Consider the following 20,374-nt stretch of genomic DNA (forward strand, 5'->3'; position numbering starts at 1 on the left):
AGTCCCTTTACACACACACACACACACACACACACACACACACTCGATAGATGGCGCATCGTTACAGGACAAAATGTCTTGACAGTAAAGCTCACTTGAAACGTATTGTTCTATTTGTAAATACAATTTTAAATGTACGTAAAGCAGCAACTCATAGTATATAGCCTATAGCAGAGAATCAATAGGCGGTCATTCAGTGGAAGAGTTAAATAGCTTACTTGATTTGACAATTTTATGTTTTGTAGTTTATTTTTTAGGTTTACTTTCTGTTTTTAGTCAGCTCTGTTAGGGCCTTTGTGACGAAAATGTTGTCTTTTTTAGGATAGCATTTGTTATTCTCAGACAAAAGACATTTGAATTTGTTTCTCACAACTATTATTGATATACTGAATAAACATTTTTAGGTATTACTTTAATTTCAGGTGAGTTTTGCATCAAGCACAGTTGCTGTTGTTATTATTATTATTATTATATTGTAAATGATTTTACATTTTAAGTAAAATTAATTTATTACTATTCATCTGGACTAGTGTACAAACAACAAACACACATGTGAAGTACATACATGTATCTTTGAAATGCATAATTTGCATAATGAAATGCATCTTTTTTTTTTTTTTGACAATATAGTTCCATATGGCTATATTTATATTGTGTCTGTAAACACTTTTAATGTTTAAACTTGCTAATTTCAGCTATTAATCAAGTGAACATGGACATTTAAAAAGATTTTTACACTTTACATAAATGCCATATAAATTTTAAAATACCCACAGGCTCATTTCTGTAAAATAACCATACTCAAGATAAAGAGTTATATACATAGGCCTAGTTCAACATCGAGTTTAAAAAATGGACTGCAGTTAATTTTTTACCCATGATTTTCCACGATGCCATCTAGTTGTTTGTGTTTACTGAATAAAGAATTATTGTGAACATTCAGATTCATATTGATTCACAAATACACGTTCAGATCTAAGATATAAAGCGGGCCACAGGAGCGGACAGTTAACAGTGAAGCTGAGAATGATCAGAAGACTGATTCTTTCACATAACGGGACGTTTTTCTCCACAAAATGACAATATTTAACTGATATATATTTTAGAGCTGAACATAACTTGAAAAATGTGCTGCATAATCAATGATCTGAAATCCTGAATTTCATCATAAGCACTTCCAGTAATTAAGGTTGAATATTTAACCTGAAATTGAAAATAAGGGCTCTTCTGACCAAAAAACTAAACAAAACAAAACAAAAAAAGTCTTCAAACTGTATATTTGATCTGTGTTAAAACATATGTCTACAATATAGTGGTATAAAGATAAAGACATTGATCGGCCTTCAAATTAACTTTGGTATAATGCAAGTTTTTTATATTTTAAATTTAATTTAATTTTTGATCTACTGAACATTTTGTTAGTGCCCTAAGGCTGCTCTGAGATCATCAAGTAGAAATCCTAAATGTAATCAAAAGGTGCATTCACACCATGTTTAAAGCTGCAGTCCGTAAGTTTTGCCTCTTTGTGGCCATCTCTGTTTGAAAACCCGGAAGTGCAGTTCCTTGCGGAATTATTTTTATTGCGTGGGTTGTGCTCCGGCTCAGCTCCAGCGTGGATGAATGTAATGTTTTGAGGTGAATGTGTGGCTGTCAGTCACCGCACCAGTGTGAATCCTGTATTTAGTAATCACAGATTCTAGCCTACTTCTTGGAATATGTGACCCAAATAAGAATTTTCACCATATATTGCCATCTGAACAAGTAAGTAACAAGTCTGCCACGTTTGTTCTGACCAACTGGGGAAAAAAACATTACAATAAATTGGTTAGCTCATATCACATCAAACAAATTATTATTATTATTATACTTTATTCTCAAATTATTAATGTCAACAATATCAGCATTGCGTGAATATGAGTATAGTGTATTAGGTGTAGATTTCAATTTCCATACAGTCTAATCTCTAATTGTCATACCATTCGAATTTCATGTTAAGAAATTTTTTTAACCCAAAAAGCAAACTATGCTCCCTTCTAACTGGTGTGTAATCCCAGGCTATCTGTAATCAGAAGCACATTTAAAACTGGAATATAATTTAATGTCAGTTTCATATAATCCTTTCTGGTTTACAATCCGCCATCAAAAAGATTTTTTGACATTTAATTATTCTAGCTGCTGTGAGAAAATGCTATAAAGGAGCAGTCTCCTGCAGAATCCTCACATGCATAACGTAGTAGCCGGGACACCTTCTTTATGTTCACAGACATGATATAATGACGCAGTGCCATGCTTGAATTTCCCGCGAAAACCTACCGGTACCACTCAAGTTAGAAAACATTATTATAAGCTAAGCCTTGTGTTGTGAATCGGGCTAAAGTGAGGCGATAGTTTTGAACACTGGCTGGTTATGTACTTGCTCAAATATTGATTTTGGATATTTTTTAACCAAAAAAAAGTTATGAACTGCAGCTTTAAGAAAGCGTTCACATCCTTGAAACAAAAACTACACTGTAAAAAGTGATACGTTGACTTAACTTAAAATTGAGGAAACCCGTCGCCTTAAAATGATTAAGTAAATAATCATTTTTATAAAGTGTATAAAAATAAAAAAAAATAAATAAAAAAAGTTGAATGTAGCTAACAGTTCTTTAACTAATACATAAAATTAAGACTAAATAAGTTAAGTAGATTTAAATAGATTTCTACCCACAAGAACTGTTACTTTTTGTGCATCTCTATTTATTACTCTATTAACGAAGAAATGAATCGGTGTGATTTGTGTTGTCATAGAAATGCATAATTCCAAATCTAAAGATGTAAGAGCATAAGAGTAGATTGTCCTTTAGTAATTATGGAAATCACAACTTACGTAAATGCACCAAATTTGGTATCATGTGCTCCCATATCATTTCCATTAGAATTAACAATAAACTTAAAAATAAACTTGTAAAAAAATCAATAGTTGCTTGTTCAGATGGTAGTAGTGACAGAAGTACAAAAACAAAAGTACATATAAATACCAAACAAACTGAACACAAGATTTTAAAGCTTTTTTTTAATATTTAAAATCATCCACAGACTATGTTTATTTCAGCTATATACAGTGTTGCATGGCATGTCCCAAAATAATGAAATCACGTCTGCTCAGTCTCTTTAAAACAATTATTTTCTCTCTCCTCTCAGTGGTCTTCTAGTCCATATACACACACTGATACGACACACGAGCCCCAGCGCCGCGGCCCATGACATCTGCAACTGAAGATTCGCTGCGGTTTATTTTATTAGTAGTAGTAATATTTCTGTATTGGATGCTGCATTATAAGCAGGGAGTTTGAGAATTTCCCCTCACACTGGAAAATCAGGAGTGATTACATTTTGATTTAGGCAATTCAGGGAATTCATTTTGACTTGATTTACAAATATGGTTATACTGTGAACTGTGTCATAATTTGCATTGCTTTCTCTGCATAGAAATGTAAGGTGAAATCATCATCCCCTGAATTTACCAAATGAAATATTACATTCAAACAAATCATTTATCTGCTGCTGGTCCATCGGTGTCTCGGCTCTAGAGTTAACCCAAAAATGAAGCAGTTGTTTGCTCATCCTTGTGTCATTACATACCAGCATGCTGTTATTCATTCAGTGGAACACAAACGTTGAAGTGTGATGAATCTTTATGCATCTCTTTTCGAAACTCTTCCTTTTTGTGTTGCACAGAAAAATAACAGCACATCGGTTTGGAATGACGTGGGGTGAATAAATGAGGTGAGTTTTTATTTTTAGGTGAACTAGTGTTTGAATTGTAAATCTGCTGCTAGTCTAATCAACAGTCTGTTCATTCAGTCCACATTAATGGCCTATTCAAAAGAAATGAATTATTTTGCTGGTCCTGTCCCTTCTGTGCCGAGATATAATCAGTCTCGTCACTCTTGTCCGAATCCCTCGGTTTCCTCGATAGCGAACAGAAGTTTTTCTCGGAGCTGCTCCATGTTCTTGTAGGGTGGCAGATCCAGACGATTAAAGCTGAAATTGTAAAGCAGGAGGGACGAATAAGCACAAACACACTTGTGTAAAAAGAGTTATTTTGTACTGTCTTTGGGATTCAGAGTCTCACCAGGTGTGACTTCTAGGCAGCCAGGTTTCCTTCCCCACTTTGTCTATGCAGAACTTTTGTGGCCCGTTACTTCCTAAACAACAAGATCATCAAAAGAGGAACTATTAAAACGATTTACAATCTCTAAACACTGAATGTATACAGTGAGGACAGAACTCGGGTCACATGTGAAGAGATCAAAGCTGCATGGTGGGAAGACTTGACACAAATTTAGTGTTAGAAGTTACTGTAAGAAAAACAAAGTGATCAAAAAAAAAATTTTTTTTTGTCTTTAAGTTTATCATTTACTACAAACCATATTGTATTTAGCTCATATGATATTTAGTTTGACCATCTTTTCACATACTCTTAATCAAAATTACTTTTTTAAAAGTTTAAGGCTTGGACAGTGGCAATAAAAGTAAAACTTCTTGTCAAGAAAAAAGAGACAGAATTAGCAGTTATGAGTGGGGTGGCCAACCCTAGGCCCCGCCCCTGCGTTAAATAATTTTAACGCGTAAACTGAAGAAATGTATTGCCTGCGTTAACACGCTAATTTTTAAAGTACTAATATTTTATAGAGGGCAGCTCACTTCTTCTGAACATGCAAAATGTACATTTATTATTTATTATTACATTTGTTTGCCTCTCTGTGCCCACATACTGTATTTTGACGCAGCTAAATTCTCAATAAAACTGTTTTCATTAGTATATTTTACTGTTTCTGTTGTCAGACAATGGAATGAATATGAAATAGTGACTGAAACACGACCCATTAAGACTACATAACCAGCTCTCCCTTCCAAGATGTTAATTTGCACAAAATTCGAGCCGTAGTCTGATGAAATTAAATACACATAAGATATAGACAACAGCTGTAGGGATATACTTGCATGTAAAATTAGAGAAGCATCATAATATCTATTTTAATTGAAAGCGCTGCTCCTCTCCGCCACTTGCTGAACAGAGCAGACACAGAGATAGAGGTGTGTGCGCGCTGGGACAGCAAGACCTCGCAGAACCGGCGAGTCTCAGAAACTAAATAAGGTTTGGGCCAACCCTAAAGATTTGTCGCTAGATGCTTTTTTGAAGGAGGAAAAAAAAAGTCGCCAAGTAGGACACAATGTGCATCTCCATTTCTCCAACTACGGGTTAGGCCACGGGTCAAACAGAAAATACGCGCTGCGTTAATAAAAGTAATGCCGTTAAAATGAATTTGCGTTAACGCGTTATTAAAGTGTTAATTTTGACAGCCCTAATATAAATATAAGAATATATAAAATATAAAGCCATCTGACAGCAGTGATTTCATACTGTACTGTATGACACATGGATCTGTTGTGTCTGTGGTACATTATAACTGATATTATAACTCTGTACTGTATACAACTATTTACCTATCAGTTCTGCAAAGCCTCCAACTGGCAGACGACAAGTTCCTGTGACGAACTGCAGGAGGCGAATTCTCTTTTCATTGTCCATTTCCTTCACCACCTGTGTGACACATAATGAAATATATAGTATATATTAAAAAGAGAGAGACAGGAGCAGTAGCTGTGAGTGCATAAAAACACCCGAGACTGAAGGTGTGAATTACCTGCCAGAACCAGTGGATCTGCTTGCTGTTTTTGGTATAATGCCGATAGATGGTGTTCTTCTGCCAGTCGTTCAGATCGATTTCTTGCATCCCACACAACATGAGCTGGAGCAAGAAACAATCACACACCATCAACCTCACAACCTGATAAAGATTTTATCAGTACGCCTAAAACAAGTCCAAACTTAACCACACTGCCCAAAACCTGAGTTATTCACATCCGTTTCCTCAACATTTGTGTCTCTATATAGACAAGGGTTTTTTAATGACACTTTATGTCAAGTCCTTGCTAAAAATACTAAAACACCCACCTCCAGCTCTTTCTCATCAAAATAACGCAACCACTCCAGAGGCACAACTTCATTGAACCCATCCAGGAAGGCTTTCGTTTGCTCCTCCACCCCGCGTGTGAAGCGCCAATCAGTGAGCAGACTGCAGGAAAAACGAGTTTAAAATCACTGTGTTAAAGGAAGAATCCATTTTAAAGGGGTCATGAACTGAGAAACCAAAATTCCCTTGATCTTTTCACATATAAGAGGTCATTGTACTATAAAAACATCCTGTAAGTTTCAGAACTCAAAACTTTCTCGTTAGTCTAAAAACAGCTTATATTGAAGGCAGTCTGCCAAAACAACAGCTTGTGGACTGTACAACTCTATGATATAATAGTGTGCACAAGCACCGCCTCCACAGAAGATGATGATCAACGCCTGCCTCTACATAACTGTCTGTTTAGCCCCGCCCATGATTCTACGTCGCTGCCTGTCTAGCCCCTCCCACCGATTCTAGCACCGGCCACTGATTCTACATCTCTGCCTGTTTAGCCCCGCCCACTGATTCTACACCGATTCTAGCACCGCCCACTGATTCTACATCTCTGCCTGTTTAGCCCCACCCACCGATTCTACATCTCTGCCTGTTTAGCCCCACCCACCGATTCTACGCCTGATCCCATCGTTAGGAAAGAGTGAATGAACTTTATTCTAAATGAAGATCCAGACGCGATGAACTCGGTCCTTGGTTCACTTCATTTTACCACAGATTAGTTTACAAACAAGGAACAATACGATGCAGGATTTTCAGAAAGAATGAAACTAAAAGGTGATGCTGTGCGACTATATTGGATCCGACAGTAATGACGCAACACAAGTGCAAGTAACTGTTTTCATTATGTGATCACTATTGCTTGATATGTATTGAGTTATGCATTTTTGACATCTGTGAAGGATGTACGCTGTCAAACATACACAACTATTGGCCAATCACAGCAGTGGGCATTTCACTTCAGAGTCTACAATCCTCCACGACTATTCAAACTATTTTAAAAACAGGACAGAAAATAGCTTATTACTTCTAAAATTATGTTTTTTGATGCAAAAATCTTGATAACATTATAAGGGGACCTCAGAGAACAGTACAAAATAAAAAAAACAGAGGCAGTTCATGACTCCTTTAAATGACACAAAAAAGGTTCAGAATTGAAAAATTGAATAAAGGTGGTTAAACGTGTGGAATTTCTGCGTCACTAGCAGCACCAGACCGAGTTGCAAAAATAATGACTGTTTTCAAACAGGTTCCCAAACAGACTACTCCTATACTGGAGTTGCATATTAAACTGGAATTAGATAAGTATTCTAACATAAACACCTCACTGGATAAAAGGTGTCTGATTAACTGGCTAGTAATACTGGTATCATCTAAACATGTGGCATCTGTACCTAATGTACTCCTCCTTGTTGTCCTGCGTGACCAGTTCATTTTCTCCATCGTTCTTCAGCTGGTGTGTCGTCACCTTGCCCAAAATCTCCATGTCCTGAGCGAAGTACAGCTCCACGCCGCACTCTTCCAGATCATTCTCTCTGTGAACGCACATCAGCATCAATGTCGTGTTTGTTTTGATTGACGTCAGCGAGTGCAGTCTGCAGTCTCGATACTCACTTGACCCACATGATGGAGTTGTAAAACTCAGGGTCGATGGATTCCAGGTCTTTCAGGGTGGGTTTCTTGTTAAGCATGCGCTTGTAGAAGGGCAGAGTGAAGCCCGTGTCAATGAACTTCCCATGATACAGTGCCTGCAGAGAGCCAATCACAGGTCAAAGGTCATAAAACAAATAATAGTAGTTCTAGTCTTTTCCTCCCTATTATGATATATGACAGGATGCTGGAGAAGAAGGATTGAGACTTGTTTGGTTATTAGACAACCTTTTGCCCAGTCTTTTCTATATATACACACACATAAGATTACAGAATATCCCCCTTGCAGAATATGTTAATAATTTTAAATAATACGGATCATGAAAATTGCATGTTTGAAATGAACTGGAACGTCTGTTGAACAGGATGATGATGATGATGATGATGATGTGTACATTTTTCTTATTTTATTTAAAGATCATATTTATTTTCATTTGGTACTGCACTTAAGAAGCTACATAAATATGCTAAAAATTCAGCTTTGAAATCACAGGAATAAATTACATTTTAAAATATATTCAAACAGGAAACTGTTTTTTTTAAATAGTAAAAATATTTCAAAATTTTACTGTTTTTGCTGTACTTTGGATCACATAAATGCAGGCTTGGTGAGCAGAAGAGACTTCTTGAAAAAAACATTAAAAATCTTAGTGTTAAAATTTATATATATATATATATATATATATATATATAGATAGAGATGATGTGCATGGATCAATAATTGTAATTGTAACATTTAATGAAAAAAATAGAACTGTTAATTTTGATTTAATTACATACTCCTGGGAATTCGACATGTCCTACAATGGTACAATGGAATCTAAATCTAATTTAAAAAGGATTTTGCTTATTATTTTAGAATTATGAATGCAGCTTTTATAAGCTCACATTAATTGAGACCATTGCATATTTCTACTTTAAAATTAATTTCAAGAACAAATCCATGCATCAGCTAGGTATTCATCAATTGATCAGTCATGGATAATTAACAGCTGATTTTCATCCAATCCTGTTTAATTTAGGACCAATCCTGTTTTTTTTTTTTTATTGCAGCATGCAAGATGACACATGCGCTCCAGCTTTACAGGATGAATCTGTTTTCAGGGCTCAAAATACAGTATGACTTGAGGGTGAACTGTTGGCTATTATGAGCATTCATGTCTCTTTAAATGTGTTTGAATTGTATCAAGCCCAATTTCAAGAGTCATTAGGGTATTGTTGGAACCCATTTTAAAGGTCACCATAAATAAATGTTTGTCATGAAAGCACAAATGGCTGCAATAACAGTTTACCCTTCAATAACGAAACCATAACATTGTCTTAGAAATGCTTCATTATTTTGAGCGATCTGTGTTAGATAATACTAAAGAGACTGAACAAATCAACAAAAAGAATGTTTTCTGACTGGAACAGGACGTGTATCTTGCTTCTGAGTGTATCTGAACTGTGATGCTAAACACGTCTGTAATTTAACAGTGTGGTATATTATCATCCGATCATAATCTCAAAATCATGGAACGTTTATAAGTATATGAGTTATATTTAGTGTGATTGTCACATGAAATGGAAAACTCTCCTCTGGATTCACAAACACTTGTATTTTGATTTTAAATGTGTGTATATTAATAAATTCCAATCATTCATAAATAACGCATGTGCAAACATTCCCAAAATTGAATTTTTCAAAATCGAATCATTAAATACTCCTCTCACACGCTATATTTGTTGTAAAGGGACAGCTAACTGTTTAATGTAACAGCACAGAGCTGTGGGAATGATCTCCAAAACAAACACAGGCACCCCGAGTCACACAGTCTGTTGCACAAAACAGGAGAAACACAAGGGCTGAGAAAAAATGTAACACACAGCACTGAGAATCTCAACGATATTCAGCATTACTCTTGAAGGGCGTGAGAGGAACTGCTTGCGTTCGGTCCAGATCTTAAGACCAGTCACTATATCAAAACGCAATGATTACATTCTCATGCCATGAGGTTCACACCCAACCACACACACAGATGTACAGAAATGCAGACTGAAAGAGAGAGCACAGTTTAGTTTAATGCAGAGGGAAGCTACTAGTCTTAAGGTGGTCTCACCATGGCAATGAAGCGGCCGATGAAGCGGAAGTAGGTGAGGTGGTCGGGGTTGATGGAAGAAGCAGGGTTAATCTGCAGACAGTAGTTGTTTTTACCGGCGTACTCAAACAGACAGTACATGGGGTTCAACACCTCATGAGACAGCAGGAAAAACCACTCCCTACAGACAGAAATACAAAACACAACGTCAGTAACATCACATTACAATACCAGCTAAAGATGACCATACATACACTTAAATATTCCCATATCACCGACTGACAAACTGTGTTGGCACCTTACGCAAAAATAAAAATAGTTTGGGGAATTCTTTGAAAACTTACAAATCAGTATGTAGAAATTAGGAATGATTTATGAAAGTATTCAACAGTAAAGGGAACATTTAATCGTTTGAGGCCTGACAGAAGCCTGTTTCTTTACAAAAGACACAACTACTTAATGAGAGTAATGGGAAAGAACAGAAAACTCACGTCACTTGTTAACAACTAAGGAAATACCAATTCAGAAATATTTCATTTACATTGTAACTTAGCTTTCTCTTCATTTATTTGTATTATTAATATAATATCCCACATTTTAGAAGAGCAGTAAATTCATAAAAACTATGAAATAACCCACATGCAGCTCTACATACTACATACTCGGTGCATTCTGTCAATCAACTTCATGAGATGCATCCTGGGAAGCTTTTTAAACACAGTAGGTTATGTTAATATCTATGCATGCTGGACACATTTTGGCTGCCTTTCCTTCACTATTCACTCCAAAAAACGGATACCAATTTCAGTTTTGTAAAGAAAGGCACAATCATTCTGTGAGCCACTTGTGAGGGACGCTAACAAAACCAAATGAAAACAAATATACAACACAAATGTGACACTGAGCACAAAAGCAGTCATAAGTAGCACAGATATATTTGTAGCAATAGCCATCAATACATTGTATTGGTCAAAATTATCCATTTTTCTTTTATGCCAAAAACCATTAGGATGTTTACTAACAGTCATGTTCCATGAAGGTATTTCGTAAATGTCCTACCGTAAATATCAAAAATTTATTTTTGATTAGTAATATACATTGCTAAGAACTTCATTTGGACAACTTTAAAGGCGATTTTCTCAATATTTAGATTTTTTTGCACCCTCGGATTCCAGATTTTCAAATAGTTGTATCTCAGCAAACCACACATCAATGGAAAGCTTATTTATTCAGATTTCAGATGAAGTATAAAATCTCAATTTCAGAAAAAATTACCCTTATGACTGGTTTTGTGGTCCAGGGTCACAAGGGAACATTTTGTAGAATACAAATTTGAATCAAAATGATTATTAAAAATTAAAAACATACAACTTCTACTATATAAGAATTAAAAGAAATTCCCAGACAAGAAAATGCCACCAAAAGTGAAGTTTCAGCTGATTTTGTATGTAAAAAACAGTGCAGGTGAAACATAAAGTGATGAAGATGAAGACAGCACAAACACACACATTAAATCATAAGCAGTACAACAGAACCCAAGCCCTGACCTTTGACCCCAGGGGTGTTTGGACAGAAGGTTTAGGGGCAAAGGATGATTGGGGGTGGGGGTGGTTTGGTCGACGCAGACACCTCCAGACATCCGGTCCGTGGTTCTACCCTGTGGTAGAACAGCATGACGTAACCTACCATAGGGTAAAACCACTGACAGGACGCAGGAGACAGACACAGACACAGGAAGACAACTACGAGCTCCAGACACCAACGAGCAAAGTTACACCACAGCCGCCCCGAAACCAGAAACACTGACGAGCAGCGAGACGCCACAGGAGCTCACACTGAACTTGCCTGGCTATTCCTCCGTAATCCAGCCCCTCCTCTCCTCTCATGATGATGTAGAGCCTCCGGCGGAGGTCATACGGCTTCATGTTCATGATCTGAGAGGAAACACCACGGCATTCTCATTATAAAGTGTGTCAGCAAAAAGAAAATGTGAAAATGTTGTTTAGAAATGTTGCTTGTCCACCTCAGGAGGTCAAAATTAAATTATATTAGCCTAAAGGCCTGTTCACACCAACAATGATAACTATAAATAGGGTCCTATGATTTCCGCGATGTGGAAAACAAGGACGGAATCACAGAATTCAGTCATAAAAGTGGAATTTACTGTATAACGCGGAATGTCACGGAATTCAAATTTTGGACGGATCCATCAAAAGTAGATCAGTGCACTTAAATCAAAATACGATATGGACTAGTGTCTGTGAATAATTAAGTCGCAAAATACTAAAATAAAATAAATAAATACTAAAATATGAATCCTGTATGTTCTGCTTGTCTCTATGTGAATGAATAAATAATTATAAAATTAATTATTTAGAGATGTTTTTGATTATTAAATGAAACCATTAAAATGGAATCAAGAAAATTAATGGAAAAATATTTGGTAATAATTTGAGAATTTTTTTTTTAACATTTCATCAGGCCTTAATTTAATTTTTGTTAAACTTTTAATAAATTGCTGTTAAATTGTGTACATTTCATGATTTCAATTAATTAGACATGCTTTAACCATTATAACCATTTAAACATTAAAACAGAGTCTAGAAAAAAAAAACTAATAAAACGGAACAAAACAGAATCCAGAAAAATTAAAATGGAAAAAAGACATTTGGAAAAAATAAAACTGAATTTTAGATAACTTTAACTACAACTATACGAGCATACACACCAGTGGACAATGATCATTTATTCTAAGCACATTCAGTACAGTTTTGTCATTGCTGCTCATTGTATGGATGTTTCATCATTCATCAGCTTCATATGAAAGCTTTGAAAGTGATTCTAATGATATTGTTCCTCTGTGGAGTTATTGTTTTAGTTGTGGTGTGGACTTCCCTGTTCTCATAGAATAAGAAGGATTATGAAAACTTAGTTATCATCCTGGCCTTAGTTAACATCTATAATTTGGGGACCAGTTTGGTTTGTCATTATACTCGCCTGCTGAAACGAGTCCTCAAAGAGAGTCTGTCGGGATACGGAGATCTTCACGTGGCTGGGCAGCGCGTTGGACTGCGTAGAGAGAGAAGAAATAGCAGGCCATGCATTAACTTGCTCATGCTAAATGACAAAAATGTTGCACTAGCTCAAGACTAGAGGGATCTGAACAACTCACATGACACAAGAAGCGGAACTGGTGATATTTCCACCTGAAGCTGCGGTCGTACGCACCCGGAGAGCCACCCTGTCTTGAGCTAAACAGCAAACAGAGCACAATGAGAACATTCAGATGTCATTTATTCCATGAGTGTGGCGCCTCAGACGTGATCCACATGAGCCATGAAGACAAGCGGCAGAATAAAGTCACCGCTTCCATAAACAGGTCAAAGTGACACATCAGTGAAGATTCAGATCAGAGAAAGCATTGTAATTTACAGGTCGTCTTACATTTACAATTAGTCATTTAGCAGACGCTTCTATCCAAATGAGGAGAATGAAGCAATCAAAATCAACAAAAGAGCAATGATATGCAAGTGCTATAACAAGTCTGTTAGCCTATACGCAGTACACGTAGAAAGGTTTTTTATTTTTATTTTATTATATAATAAATAAAAATAAAAGAGTTAGAATAGAAAAAGAATAGAGCAAGCTAATGTTGGAGGCCTTTTTGCTTTTGTTAACTGTATAATAAATAAAAAGAAAACAAATGGATATAATACAAAAAGATTAGAAAAGCTAGTGTCTTGTGTTGATTGAACAGCTGTGTTAACAAGCACAAGACGGTTCACTTTAGAAAGAGGGAAACTCTGAGGAATGACACATCTAAGACAACAAAAAGATGTATGAAAGAAACAACGGAGAGAAAGAAGGAAAGAAAAAACAACTCTAATATTCTGTGAGAGGATATAAAATATAAACAAATTATACACGACCAGTCAAAAACTGGGAATAATTAGGATTATTTAATGTTTTTTAACAAAGTCTCTTCTGCTCACCAATGCTGCATATTTATTTGATCAAAAATACAGTACAAACAGTAATATTGTGAAATATTATTACAATTCACAAAGAAATGTTTTCTATTTTAAAATATATAATTTATATAAAGTATTTTAAAGTTGTCCGTGTCACATGATCCTTCAGAAATCTTTCTAATATGCTGATTTGCTCATAATAATTGTAAATGTACATTGCTCGTTACACTGTAAATGTAAATGTATTATCTTTTTTTTTTTTTTTTTTTTGCTGCTTAATATTTTTGTGGAAACCCTGACAAAGTTCAGAAGATGCATCTTATGATGCTTATGAACATCATAAGATGTTAAATGCATCATTGCTGAATATAAATATTAATTTCTTTCCTTTTTTTTTCTAACCCCAAACTGTTCTTGAGCAATAAATCATCATATTAGAATGATTTCTGAAGACTGGAGTAAAGATGCTGAAAATTCAGCTTTGATCACAGCAATAAATTGCTATGTAAAATATTTTAAAATAGAATACAGTTCTTTTAAATTATAATATTTCACAATATTACTGTACTGACTGTATATTTGATCAAATTAATGCAGCCATGGTGTGCATAAGATCAAAAAACATGTAAAATTGTAATTATTCCAAACTGGGAATAATGACTGGTAGAGTATGTATAGTTTATATACCGTATATGAAATTGAGTCTTTATCATGAGTCATACACCTACACTGCATCGACCATCTGCTGTCTAGATACTGAGAAACCCATGTAAGTGGGTTTGAACCTTCCACAAACAGGAGAGCTGCGGTGAACCTGTTACCATCAGGTGCTTGATCTACAGTCTCCGGCCTTCACATTCAATCAGAGCATGCAGTCTGAGCTATAGCGTGTGTGATCTTTACCCTGACTCAAAGCCTGGCCGGGGGTCTTTAAAGGTGGTGGTGCGAGAATTGTGGTCCACAAAGTATCGCACCCCCTCTGCCGTGTACTTCATCTCCCAGCCGGGCGGCAGGGGCGGCTCCTGGATCATCCTGCAAACGGAGGAGGGCAGTGAGAGCAGCGCACCCTGCTGGACGCTTAACACTACATAACATGACCTGCTTCAGGGTAATCGGAAACGCAATGAACAAATAAACAATGTAAAAATAAAAATGAGCAAACAAAGAATGTTTTGCAGCTTCAGTGGATGAGTGTGTGCTATTCGTTTTGGTTGAGCAGGCAGCTACCTTAAAAATAACGCAGCTTTTTTTGGCTTGCTGCGATAGTCGGTGTTGGTGGTGTTAAGTCACACCGTCCCCCAACGCCGTTTTGATTTTTTTATAGTAATAAATAATTAAAAATCATTTCGTTCAGTTAGAGAACAGACAATACAATTAAAAACTGAACGCGGCTGCTCAATGCAGCGTGCACAGATCAGCAGCAGGGGCCAGATTTAATTTATCTCGTGAGAAAAGAGTGAGATAAAAAAGACAAGACAATGGCGGAAGATTTAGTTTCGAAACGAAATGCAAAAGCGCCTATTTTAAAATTATTCTGAAACCTGTTGACTGTTGCCGTTTATCTAAGGTGATTTTGAAAGTTTTTTTTAAACATTCGTATCTTATTTAATTCCACCATGTTTGCTGATTTTCTGCTCTTTTTTTTTCATATTTAAACTTTGTGTAGGTTATATGTTATTTTTAGTGCTGTCAAGCGATTAATCGCATCCAAAATAAAAGTTTTTGTTTACATATATATATATATATATATATATATATATATATATATATATTTTATTATGTATATATAAATACACACACGCATGTATATTTATTTAAAATTTTTATATATTAAATATATTTATTTTTAAATATATATAGACATGTAAATATTTTCTGTATGTGTGTGTATTTATATATACATAATATTTTATATTTTATTATTATTTTAATATTTTATTTTGGACGTGATTAATCACGATTAATCGTTTGACAGCACTAGTTATTTTATATTTGGCCTATAGCATGGTGTATTTTTATTTGTTTTGTTTAATATAAGCGAGTTGGTCATTGTACTGTTTTGTTGTTGTCCATTCTATCAACTGATGCCGAATTGCCACTAATTCGAAAGTGAAAGTAAAATGCGAAGCTATTTAAAAGCGAAGAAAAGCGAGGGAAAACTCTAACGAACTACCCTCCTCCCTCGCCCTGGTGATCCCGGTGTTATCACTTGTCGATTATCCGGTGGGAAAATTTCCTCACCGTCACAACCCTACTAGGTATAAAAAGTGTGATACACACCGCAAGGCAAAAAACACCCTCCTAGACAGGAAGTGGCCCTCTGACTGACAGGTAAAGCAGTTAATTTCTTACGCGATAACAAGTGACGTATGCTAGTCACTCATATCCAGTGACTAGATTCTAACTTCCTCAGAAGCACTTATTTTGACAGCAAACAGGACTTGGTTTCCAAGTGGGTGGTGAACACACATCCCTGGGATAGCAGGCCCATCAGCCAATCAGATTAAAACTGCCAATTTTAGCCAACTCTCACCCGCTTTTCTGTCAAGTTGCACTGCAGCTGTTTTTGGCACATTACATGGCATGACATTATTCAGCGCCAGTTGAAAATAAAATTAAACGTCTGAGAAACGTCATATGTGCCAGACGAAAAGCGCTGCTTGACTTAGGTCACGTACTGCATGTAGCTTTAAAGTTGTCAGTTACCTTTTCATTAGTAACTTGTATTGTTGCCAACTATATTTTTAAAAGTGTAGCTCAACTGGAGCTCAAGTATGAGCAGCTCGTAGCTTCGCACTTTCAAAGTAGCTTCCCCAACATTGGTAAATTGACGCTTAAAGACGACACACAATCTGCAGATCATTTGCTATGGACCACATGGGTCATGTGACTGGAGGACATGATTACCCTTGGGTTCGAGGGTCCTCCCACTGCGTCGTTCGTGTGTTGTGATTGACATAGTACACTCTTCCGTTGTCCTGACGTTTCTCTGAGGGAAAGAAAGGAAATTTAGTAACATTTTCAGCATACATATTAGGCAGAACGGTCAGAAATGTATTTTAAGCTAAACAGGGTAACGCTTACGATTTTGACAGCATTTATTAACCTTTGTTAATGTATCAAGTTAATAAAAATACAGTTGTTCATAGTTCAAGTTGGTTCAGAGTGCATTAACTACTGTTAAGAGATACAACTTTTGACTTTAAACAGAGAAAATTAACATTTACTAAAATTATGCTATAGAAATATTGTTCATTGTTATTTTGTTTTAATAAATGTAGTTAACTAATTTTAACAAATGAAAATGTATTGTAAAATTTTACCCTAAGTTGTTTTAGTCAAAACCCAAAACGAAAATAAAAATGCTGTCATGCACACAGTGGTTATGCAATAAATATGCATTACATAAATTAAACTTTACTTGTAAACACTGTTGCTTCCTGATAAACGTACAGTAATGGTGTTATTGGGTGCTACAGTTTAGAGCACATTTTCAGCATTCATATTAAACTGGTCATTAAAGGAACCGTTATTATTTACTCATTACAACACATACAGTCAAACCAAAATTTATTCAGATATTTATTCAGATATTATTTCTCTCATTATCACAGTTTATTTGCTATAATTTAGAAAATGGTAATAAAATATGACAAGAACTCAGAGTTGAACTGTGTCAGAACAAATTAATCTTGATAATGTCAGATAACGTTGATAGAAAGGTATGTAATGAATTCGGTTGAATGTGGCGTAAAAAGGTCGCATTAGCAATTAAAGAAAAAACATTTAAGCAAAACATGCTCAGGTCAAAGTGTCCGAATAATTTTTGGTTTGACTGTATAATTCTTACATTATTTGTTTTCTTCTTAACAAATTTACTGTAGTGCTCTTTTCTCAATTTAACTTGTTATTCACCTTTTTCTTCTTCATTTGGACGGATTGGGTGACTAACTCTTTCACACATTGAAAAATATAACATTTCAAATGTTTTCTCTCTCTCTACAGGCGGATGGGTACGAGAGTGTCAAATCTGACAGCGCTGACTGAAAACTGACGAGTCAGTGGGGCATCTCACCAGGCATACCTTCTCCAATTTCACTTTTCAGATTTTCAATTGGGTTTAACAGACAGAAAGAAACCTTGACGATGTAAAGATAGAAAAAGAAAAGAAAATCTGCTGGCCAATTGCTTTTCCACAGAGAAAGACGCAAGAACCCCCTCATTCACTCCTCGACTAACATCTTGTTTTCATTAAGAGTCGTTTGTGGAGCACACAGTAGCCCTCACATTACTGCTCACACAACACTCTCTTCTTCTGATTCCCCCCCCCCCTTTTTAACCCTCTCATCGCAGAGACTTCCCAGCTCCATTTCGCAATGTTATATCGAAGTACTGAACTTCTCACAAAGAAAACCTTTACTGTTTTTAACAGAAAGAAAAATTTAAAACACAAATTTAACTTATTTATTTGTTTTCTTGTTTTTATATGGAAACACAAACAGTTTTAATTTTAAGCGTCCAATGAAAATATTAAGGTGTGGTTTTCAACAGCTAACACACTTATAATAATTATTACATGCCTGCCTATACTGAAACAAAATCTTTTGTGCTTTTGACCAACCAATTTCCTACACCTTTCGTATCACTCCACAGCCCCAAGCAATAATTTCAGCTCCAAACCATATTTCATGGTTATTTATGTATTTTTTTTAAATAATTGGGATGATGATCAGGCAGATTCTGCTTCACTGGGTCCTGTTGAGGTTTATTTTGCTGCTGAGTGTACATTAACCCTAACTACCACATGTATGTGCATAGCTGCGTTGTGAGCAAAATAAATGTATTTTCATCTCTGTTTTGGCCTATATTCAACTCCTATTGACCACACGGTTTCAGCCGGGTGCTACGTTTATTTTAGAGACCCACCAAAATCTACTATACATCAGTAGGCGATGCAGTACTGAAGTTATACATTTTAAAGTATAAAAGCGTGAATGTTTCAGCCAACTTTGGCCTCCACGTTTACAGGCCGCTCTCTACTCCTAAAGCTCACAGAGACCTCATAAAAGACACCTGAGCTGAAGAGAAAGTGTGAAGGAGGACTTACCCCAGCCTGGAGGAAGAGCCCCGAGCGGGTCATTCTCCACCGGACCTCCAGACGACTGTGAGAGACAAACAGAGACACACAGTTAGGACTCGCTTTCTCAAGCTTTTCAGCGCAGAAACCTGCTCAAATAAACCACCGACCCAAAAAGCAGCAGGACCATACAAACTCCAGCCGCACTACAATAAACCCTGATTCTGAAGCCAGCAGATCACACAGCTTGCCTGGCGCTCTCAGAACGAAGGTGTTGGAGTGCCTAGCCAGTGCCGTCCAAATACTACATGCCTGCTTTGGGCAGAAAACACACACACACACACACTGTGTTCCAATGATCTCACTGGCTGCGAGAAAGCCCCACCCTGTCTCCATCCGCCCAATCCGGACCCCACCCATGCCTCCGTCCTCTTCTAGCAGAGCTGTGAAAGTACACAGGGAGGCGCGATGTCTGAGCGGACTGAAGCGGACATTCATGAGCGCTCCAGATGGCCCAGCCCCCCACCGCACAAAAGCACCTTTATTCCCCCACCACGGCTGTGTTTACTCTGTGCGCACGTGTTTGTGTGTGTGTGTGTGTGTGTGTGTTTGCTGCATGGAAATTTCATTTATTTGTACACCAAAAACATCCACCCAGTGCGTGTGCTTTAGATGGGCATAATTATATATGAAAAACAGTCTAACGCATACTCCGTGGGCATGTTTGTGCATTTATACTCCTAAAACAAATTGAAAAAAGCACTTTTTCTTAAAGATGACGTTATGAACAGCAGACTTTTTAAACCACAGGCTAAATTAAACTATTTTAATCCATGCTGGAATAGAACTACACCTTCAGAAAGGTAACAGGATTGACGTTGAACCTCATGAAACCATGCGCTTTTTTGAAAGGGAATTTAATGCACGGATTTTCACAAATGTGACCCTGGAGCACAAAAGCAGTCATAAGTAGCACAGTTATATTTGCAGCAATAGCCAACAATTCATTGTATGGGTCAAAATGATCAATTTTTCTTTTATGCCAAAAATCATTAGGATATTAAGATCATGTTCCATGATGATATTTTGTAAATTTCCTACCATAAATATATCAAAACTGAATTTTTGATCAGTAATATGCATTGCTAAGAACCTAATTTGGACAACTTTAAAGGCGATTTTCTAAAAAAAAATTATTTATTTATTTATTTATTTTCACCCTCAGATTCCAGATTTTCAAATAGTTGTATCTCAGCCAAATATTGTCCTAACAAACCATACATCAATGGAAAGATTATTTATTCAGCTTTCAAATGATGTATAAATCCCAGTTTTGAAAAATGGACCCTTATGACTGGTTTTGTGCTCCAGGGTCACAAATACACTTTTCAATGATCGATTATAAATAAACAAAATGATGAAACATTTAAGATTGGTGTTTCTGTATGGAACAGCTTTTAAATAAAACTAAAAATGCATGTAAAAATGAATCCCAAATAAACGTTGACCAAATTTAGGTTCCAGGAAGTCTCTTATTATACTTGCCTTAATTAAGTCTTAACCATCTGCATATATTTTTAT

The 20,374-nt window shown here is 36.1% G+C and overlaps 1 protein-coding gene across 2 annotated transcripts in view; it reads right to left on the reverse strand.

The window, feature by feature from the left end:
* Window positions 1-3,040: 3,040 nt before the first annotated feature.
* wwp2 (WW domain containing E3 ubiquitin protein ligase 2) overlaps window positions 3,041-20,374 on the reverse strand; it is a 48,068-nt gene continuing 30,734 nt past the window's right edge. Inside the window, exons 11-24 of one of the 2 annotated variants that reach the window (XM_058766913.1) lie at window positions 18,824-18,878; window positions 16,624-16,705; window positions 14,620-14,748; window positions 12,918-12,996; window positions 12,743-12,814; window positions 11,591-11,679; window positions 9,767-9,926; window positions 7,632-7,765; window positions 7,412-7,552; window positions 6,005-6,125; window positions 5,694-5,798; window positions 5,494-5,590; window positions 4,118-4,190; window positions 3,041-4,026 (exon numbers count right to left, since the gene is read on the reverse strand). In XM_058766913.1, the coding sequence (XP_058622896.1) occupies window positions 3,927-4,026; window positions 4,118-4,190; window positions 5,494-5,590; window positions 5,694-5,798; window positions 6,005-6,125; window positions 7,412-7,552; window positions 7,632-7,765; window positions 9,767-9,926; window positions 11,591-11,679; window positions 12,743-12,814; window positions 12,918-12,996; window positions 14,620-14,748; window positions 16,624-16,705; window positions 18,824-18,878 (1,437 nt within the window). In that variant the 3' untranslated portion in view covers window positions 3,041-3,926. The remainder of the gene's footprint in view (window positions 4,027-4,117; window positions 4,191-5,493; window positions 5,591-5,693; window positions 5,799-6,004; window positions 6,126-7,411; window positions 7,553-7,631; window positions 7,766-9,766; window positions 9,927-11,590; window positions 11,680-12,742; window positions 12,815-12,917; window positions 12,997-14,619; window positions 14,749-16,623; window positions 16,706-18,823; window positions 18,879-20,374) is intronic. The other variant, XM_058766914.1, reaches the window with a different exon arrangement.

This window comes from Onychostoma macrolepis, chromosome 25, assembly GCF_012432095.1.
Source record: "Onychostoma macrolepis isolate SWU-2019 chromosome 25, ASM1243209v1, whole genome shotgun sequence".
Lineage (NCBI taxonomy): Eukaryota > Metazoa > Chordata > Actinopteri > Cypriniformes > Cyprinidae > Onychostoma > Onychostoma macrolepis.